General features: G+C 32.9%; 1 protein-coding gene across 1 annotated transcript; it reads left to right on the forward strand.

The window, feature by feature from the left end:
• Positions 1-6,240: 6,240 nt before the first annotated feature.
• Positions 6,241-7,702, forward strand: LOC127788017 (uncharacterized). The gene is made up of 2 exons (XM_052316138.1): positions 6,241-6,864; positions 7,548-7,702. The coding sequence occupies exons 1-2, from the start codon at positions 6,481-6,483 to the stop codon at positions 7,557-7,559; spliced, it is 396 nt and encodes a 131-aa protein (XP_052172098.1). The 5' UTR covers positions 6,241-6,480; the 3' UTR covers positions 7,560-7,702.
• Positions 7,703-8,447: the final 745 nt, after the last annotated feature.

Consider the following 8,447-nt stretch of genomic DNA (forward strand, 5'->3'; position numbering starts at 1 on the left):
ATGCTCATGTAGGTTTCAAGTAAGCATATCAAACATGCTACATTATTAGCAATGTTCTTCTCATAATCATCATGCACATTTAGCCATTTCAAGATTATCTCCTCACATGAGCCAATGATATTTTCATCATATGATTTGGCATCCTTCATTGAGATTCATTTCCATACCATAAATAATAATACCATGCAATGCTCATGAGGGTTTTCAAGTAAACATATCGACATGCTTCATTATTAGAAATGTTCTCATTATAATCATCATGCACACTTAAAACATTTCAAGATTTCATCCTTACATGAGCTAGTGGTATTTTCATCACATGATTTAGCATTATCTATTCGGATTCATTTTCATACCATTTCTCAAGGTCAAACAAGTTGATTACATGAATTCACCATTTAAAAACTCATAATTTTCATCTTTAATTCCCACCATTAATTAGCTTCCGCATTTTTTGGAACACTTACATATCCACAAGATGATTTTTGAAGCCAACTAAAACATCACAAGAGCTTTGGGGAAGAATTTCAAGCATTAGAAAAGAATCGGACCAAAAAGAAAGAATCATTGCATTATGTTGGTTGACCGAATAAAAGAGTTAGTCAACCGATGAAGGAGAGTTAGTTGACTAAATAGGGACTTGGTCGACCGAGTAAAAACACTTGGTCGACTAACAGAAGCTTAAATTATCACTTGGACGACTAACAGAGGCTTATATTATCACTTGGTCGACCGACTGAAATCACTGGGTCGACTAACAGCCCACTTGGTCAACCGACTAAAACACTTGGTCGACCAACTGAAGAACAAAACACATACTTGGTCGACTAATAGAAATACTTGGTCAACTAACAGAGGCCTGAAACTTAAAAATAACAACGACAACCCACAAAACTCAACATCCCAAGCAAGATACACCAAACCTTGCTTCTCTAACATTCCTAATCAATCAAGTGTCATTCCTTTAAGAATTTAGGGTGAACTAAACCCTAATGAAAACTCACAAAAGACCCATTAATGACAAAACACAAGATTTTAACGGAATGAGAAAATAATCCACCCATCAATATAAACTCATGATTTGATCTCCTAACAAAATAGAAGATTCGAAAACAAGGAAACCCAGAAGGAAACCAACGTGACCCAAAAGAAAAGTGCCCAAGGCTTTATTAACAAGGAAGATCAACATGATCTTGCAACGAAACAAACAAAGAAGAAATAATAACTTGCATAACCAAAAAGAAATGCAAGAAGAACTTGCCTGTAATGAAGAAAAACCCACGGAGAAGAATGCACCCAGCTGCAACTTCACTTCAAGCTTCCATGGACATCAAAATGGAGAAGGAGAAGGAAAGAAGAAGAAGAAGAAGATGAAGAACATGGCCGATCGGGAGGATAGAGAAGGAAGAAAAGAAAAAGACAAGGAAAAGAAAGAAGGCATGAAGGAAGGGATGGCCGCCCACCAACCTTCCAACCACTCCCTTGGCCAAATTACAACTTTACCCCTCTCCTTTGCACACACACCTCAAGCCATTAAACCCATTATGGTCATTTACCTATTTTTCTTTTCTTTTTCATTTTCCTTTCTACTCTATCATACTCATAAATTCATTTATAATAAAACTCATTTATGAAATTCCCTAATTGCCCTTACCTTTTTCAATAAAGCAAGGACCATTTGGTCACTTTGCATTTTACAATTCTTTTCTTCTTTTCTTTTAATCCACAAAATACAATTATATATATATATGTAATTTCATTTATTAAATTTCATCTCTCATATTTTACACATGGGCCTAAGCCCAATTAAAAAATCCACTCATACACTTACATGGGTCCAAGCCCAACTCATTGGCTCAATTAATTATAATGGCCCATTTCCATTAGCCCACCAAAAGGGCCTCAACATAACATTAAGCCCAATGGGCTTCTCAACCATACAACACTTGCAATATACAAAATCTCCCCTTGGGCTCAACGCAAGTTTCCAAAGACCAATCCATAAATTTAATACATCATTTATTTATATAATTTTTGCCACATCAAGATATGCACCCATATATATAATTCCCATACCCTCTTTATTAATTGCCCAATTCATTTTAGGCCCATAGGATTTCTCTAAACCCATCACATTCTTGGACTTTAAACACTTGGCCCAAATAGGCAACCCAATTTATGAATTTAAATACATAAATTTTGACACTTAAGAATATTTTTCAACATTCAATTTATTAGGGCAAATCTCCAAATTTTCACAATTAAAATATTAATAAACTTCTAGACCCACTAACGGGTCGTTACAGTTTTTATTTAAAACAAAATCCAAACTCAAAACATAAGTAACTCACACTAAATATCACTAAATTTTGATGTATTTTTCATTTTGATCACTAAACTTTAATTATTTGCAATGTGATCGTAAAAGTTTAAAAAATTTTGCAATGTGGTCATATATAAATTTTTTCAGTCACTCTATAGGCAGAGTGGGTGACGTCGAGCTGATGTGACAAATAATAAAAATATCTTTTTGACATATGACACATTCTGATCATATTAGCGCCACGTCACTCACTTCGGTTATAGAGTGATCGAAAAATCTTATATGTGATCACATTACAAAATTTTTTAAACCACTATGATTACAATATAAATAATTAAAATTTAATGATCAAAATAAAAAATACACCATAGTTTAGTATTTTTGGTGTAATTTACCCTTCAAAACACATCAAACAAGTTTCATTTTCAATATTTATTCGTATTTTATTATTGTAATGGGAAAAAATATTACAAAATTCACTAACTTTAAAATATATATATTTTTAATATTATATTAATATTAATTTTTTATAATTTATTGAATAATCAAATTTATTAAATAAAATATCATTAAAAAATTATTCTTAAAATTTTGAAGAGAATGCATTTTCTAACTTTCTATTTTGAGAAATAGTTTTTCAAAATAATAAAGAGAACGCATTTTCAATTTTTTAAAACAAACTCCCAAAACATAAAATTAAAAATGAATTCAAAACTCAAAATTAAAAATTGAAACGCAAATAGAACGCAACCTTATTTTTCACAACATCAAATCATTGCTAATCATATTAATTTTCACTGTAAATTGATTTTCTTTACAAAATTTTTTGTAATCAATAATTATATTTTTATAGTTAATTCTATAAACAACTAATAAACCACTATATATGTATGATATTACTAAATTTAATTTTGTAGCAAAAAAAATCCCTTTTTTGGGAATAATATTTTTTTCTAAACCTATATAATTTAAATGAAATATAAAGCACACAATATATAACTTTAAGAACTTTCAATTAATTACATAAAATAAAACTAATGTCAACCACACATTACAAAAAATCTCTAACTATTTTTAATGTGAATACTTATAATGATAGCAACATTAAATTTAATTTCAGGCTATTTCTTCTTCTGTTATTTATGCATTGCAAGAACCTAAAAAACATAAATAAATGAAAGATTAGATAAATTAATATAACTTATTTTAATGTAAAATATTTATAATAATTTGAATAAAGAAAACTAACCATACTCCTAAGAAATAGTTATACCACTTTTCTGTCATTATTGATTAAAAATTTAAATTCTAACCGTTAAATAATAGAAAAAAATTATTAAGATTTAACTAACATTTATATAAGCAATCTCTAAGTTGATTATATTTTTTTTATAAATGCATGAATATAATTATTACACTAATATATATAATTTAGATTATTATCATATATTATTTTAAATTTATATAATTATATTCACTCCAAAAACCATTTCATTATACACACACATATGATGGCATATATAATCCGAATTAAAGCCTAATGACTCTTTTTATACCAACGTGGAGTTGCCGCCGCTACCATACACATTCATGTGAAGAAGTGTTATCTTTATATATAAATTTCAATAATTTTTTAAATTAATCAAATTTATAATAATTTTATTTAAAATTAATAATAATTTATAATTGTAGACAGATCTATTTTTAATTTTTAATATCACTATTATAAAGTATTATTAACTTTAGATAAAATTATTATTAATTTTGTGTGTATCACGTCTGTTCTACAAAATAAGGGTTAGAGATGTCTGGGGTTGTCTCTAAAAAGGCCCTCCATCACTTAAATCAATATGGGTAAAAGGCAAAAAATTTTGGGTGTTTTATCACTTGTGCCATTCTCTTGGGTGTTTGGAGTTCATGAAAAAGGTAAATCATATAGGCTTTTAAATATTTTTAAATTAAAAGAAGTCTTTTTAATAGATAAATAAAGTTTATTTATTATTTTTTAATTTTTAAATAATTTTATTGATTGATTAAATAATGGAAAAACATGAGTATCAGCTAATAGAATAATTTAGAAATTAAAAATATGGAGTTTTTGTATTTTAAAATATACAAATTTGATGGTTTTTGTAATTCAACATATGGTTTTTGTAGGATTAAATTTATTTTAAATACTAATATATATAATTTAGATTATTATCATATATTATTTTAATAAATATTAGATTATTACCATATATTATTTAACTAACATTTAATAAATATTAATTTGATGCAATAATTTAAATTATTTTATTATTATAATTTAGATTATTATCATATATTATTAGTTAAATTATTTAATAATTATTATAATTTAAATTATTTTATCAGTTATCATAATCATAATTATTTTTTTATCAATCAAATTATTATTAATATTAATTTTATAAGTTATTTTATTTTTATTTAACAATTAAATATTTTAACTAAAAAAAAAATTCTATCTATTTCTACCAAACGGGAGATGCTCTCGCCAAACCCCCCAAAACCCACCCTCCTACCCCCCAAACCCTCCAATCAACCTGCAAACCCCTAGCCTTCAAATCCCCCAAATCTCCAATCTTTCATTGCCTCTTCCTGCCATCGCTTCAACGATTCCGCTTCTGCCGCTTCAACAGCTTCTCTTCAACATTGCTGCTTCCGCCGCTTCAACAGTTCCTCTTCAACGTTGCTTCTTCCGCCTCCATATTTACCATATTATAAGGTAAAGAATTTTATAGGGTGTATCTTGATGAGATTTCAGTTGTGACTATTAACTTATATATTATGATTGCGTGTGTGAGTATGTGTGAGAGTTGCGTTTGTGTGTATGCGTGTGCAAATGTACGTATGTGTGTGCGTATGTGTGTGTGTTCTGATTAATGGTTGGTGTTCTGTTTTAATGGTCTGATTAATGGTTAGTTTGATTTTCTGTATGCTATGTGTGCGTATGTGTGTTCTGACTAATGGTTGGTCTGGTTTTCTATTTTTTGGTGTTCTATTTTTTGTTTTATGTTGGGTTGATTACTGTTGTTATGGTTTTATTATTGTTGGTGTTCTGGTTAGATTGTTGTTATATTGTTGGTTATATTCATAAATTAAAACGTGACAAACTTGCTACATAATTTTGAAAGAGAAAAGGATTGCAGCATAAACATTAGATTGTCTCTGACTTGTACCTTCTTCGAAAGAAGCTAATCACACATCACTTATTTACTCTGAATGAGCAAGTCCAAGCCATGCTTCATATTCTCCATAGGTAATGTCTTCATTAACATACTTGCCGCATCCTCCTTTGTGCTCACTTTCTCCAAATGAATCTCTCTTAATATGGAACCTCACAGCTATCTATTTTGTTGGGAATGGAACACCTGATTCCTAACCCAATAAATTGTGTTCTAACTGTCACAAAGCAGTTGTAGAGGCTTTTGACAAAACCCAATCTCACACCAGATCTTTCAAGGACAAATCCCTACTCACGAAGAGTCTCTTGCTACACTTCTTTGCCGTGTATAAACCTAGCAATTTCTTCCACAGCCCTTCACTGTCTTTTCTCCATAACGCCATACAAGTTTTATTAGCACAATTAGTGGAGTTTAACACAAAAGATGAGGTGAATTGGGTTTATGAAGATTTTGACCATATATATAAATAAAAATGAAGAACACAAAATAAATAAGTATAGGGATTGAGAGAGCAAACATGGTGATTTATAAGTTAAATTTGGTTCTGACCACAAATTCACAACCTTCTTGGGTTTAGCATTTTTCATCTTTAAGACAAGAGATCTCTTGTTTGTCATCTTCAAGACAAGAGATCTCTTGTTTATCATTCAAAAATTGATAACACTATTTGCAAATGTTGTTGTAATATCCTAAAATAATAATAATAATAATAATAATAATAATAATAATAATAAAAGTATAAATTAAATTTATCTAAATTAGTTTAAATGAATTAAATTTTGTGGCAGTGCTCGTGTGCTTAGAGATTAAGTAAAGTGGCCAAAATTTGATATTTCTTTTGTCTCTCATGGAAGCTTCTGGACGAATGGAGAAGCAGAGGAGAGAGAGAACTCAGGGGCGAGAGAGAGAGCTCGGCTGAGAAGGAGAGAGGCGTGCGCAGTGGCAGCCATGGAAGCCGCAAGTTCGAGCTTCCAGCAAGCTCGTGCGGCCATGGTCGCAAGCTTGGGTGAAGAAGGGATAGTCAGCGAGCAGGGAAGCCATGGACGACGCGGAGCAGCCATCGATGGCGGCTGGAGCACCGGTTCATGGTGGCGCGAGGTGGCAGCTAGGAGCTTCAGCGGCGGCTATGGCGATTGCGGCAGTTGCAGCGCATGCGGTGAGCGTGGAGGCAGCCGCGGAGGCGGCTGGGCATGGCCGCGAGAGGGCTGTGCGCAGGGTGAAGGCGTAGGGAAGAAGAAGAAGAAGAAGAAGAAGAAGAAGAAGAAGAAGAAGAAAGGCGCAGGGGGTGATGAAAATTGTGAAAATTCAAGAGGAATTGTGAGGAAAATACAGGTAAATTGAAATTTAAATATTTCCGTATGTGAGGGTGTGTGCGTATGGGTGCAGTATGTAGATATATATATATATAGATATATATATATGGTTATTCTCTGTAAAGCAGCTCTCAGGTAGGCCTCTATGAGGAATTTTACTGTTATTTTTCAAGGGGTGCTCGTTGTGAGTGTTTTAAGTGTGGGTGTTGATTTATATACAGATATATATATAGTAATGTATTCATGTAGGTGCAGGTGGGTGTGAGCAGCGAGCAGGGGGTGCTGCTTTGTAACGTACTGGGGTGATTGTAGGATGTAGGCATAGTTTTTCTATATAAATATATATGTATATATCCATTGAGGGACTTTGCTGTGTGCGTGAGTGTGTGTTCACTGGGGGAGGTTTAAGATAAATAATGGGTGTCTTCTGGGTGTGATCTCTTGGAAGAAATTAGATTGATATATATATATATATGTTTATAGGTATATTGCAAATGAACAACTTTTATATATATATATATATATGATGCCTATTGGTGCTCTTTAATAGTATATAATTAATTATTTACTCAAGTTTAGAATTCCAGTTAATTACGAGCATCAGGTACGTGGGTAAAAATTAGTAGAGCGTGATATGTTTAAATTATAAATTTTACGCGATTAGAAATAATTAATTTAAGTCCCGGTTGTGTTATTTGTTAGGAAATGATTTAATTCGCATCGGGAGCACAAGAAAGGCTGAAAGCAGCTGTTTTCAGGCAAGCTCCTCACCCTCTCCTCGTGTTCTTTAATTCCCGTATAAGACTCCGTGATTTCCTGTATTTTATCACCTTCCTTACTTTAATTCGGCTCCTAACCTTATTTGTTAAATTATTATTTATTTGTTTTAATTTAAATTAAATCCAAGGCTTCTATAATTTTATTCGTTTTGAGCCTACAGGGGGTTTGTACCGCCCCCATTCCTTTCGGAATGATGCTGAACCCAGTTGGGGAACTAGGTTCCTAGTCGTGCGGGTTTTATTTACGGTTTTTCTCGGATTTACTTATGATTTGGTTAGAGCTATTGAGCAGTGGGGCAGGGGTCAACCGTTTGGTGACGTTGGGGTAGACTACGGTACGGCTCTGAAGAGGACCGTCGGGTGGACACCCCTAGTCACTGGCCGTTGACCGGTGCCGAGCATTGCTGACTAGCTCTGCCGATATGTGATTTACTGCATGATTAGATACATTGTACTACTGTTCATGATTTGATATGCACATGGGTACGGGATGCATATTGGGATATCCATTTATTGAGTATGCTTGAGCACGGACATTCTAGTTTGGTTAGGTTGCATCCACCCCGAGCATATGCATGGCGTGTGGTTTACTATGTGGGCGGAGCATGGCCTGATGCCTGGATGTATGGGCGCCTTGTATCACGTTGATGCTCACTACGCCATTGCATTTTTATGTGCATTGCATGGATACTGGTAGTATTTAGTTCTCGGACGGGAGTACCGTTCCGAGGGAGCCTATGGCTCGGTTGTCGGGAGTACCGACGGATACAGGTGACGGGAGTACCGGCCTGGGACAGGGCGCGCAGGTTTGTGGAGACATTTG

Source organism: Diospyros lotus, chromosome 13 (assembly GCF_014633365.1).
Source record: "Diospyros lotus cultivar Yz01 chromosome 13, ASM1463336v1, whole genome shotgun sequence".
NCBI classification, from domain to species: Eukaryota; Viridiplantae; Streptophyta; class Magnoliopsida; order Ericales; family Ebenaceae; genus Diospyros; species Diospyros lotus.

What these genes read in the sequence shown, in the direction of transcription:
- LOC127788017 (XM_052316138.1), top strand. Translation starts at nt 6,481, where the DNA reads ATGGAAGCCGCAAGTTCGAGCTTCCAGCAAGCTCGTGCGGCCATGGTC.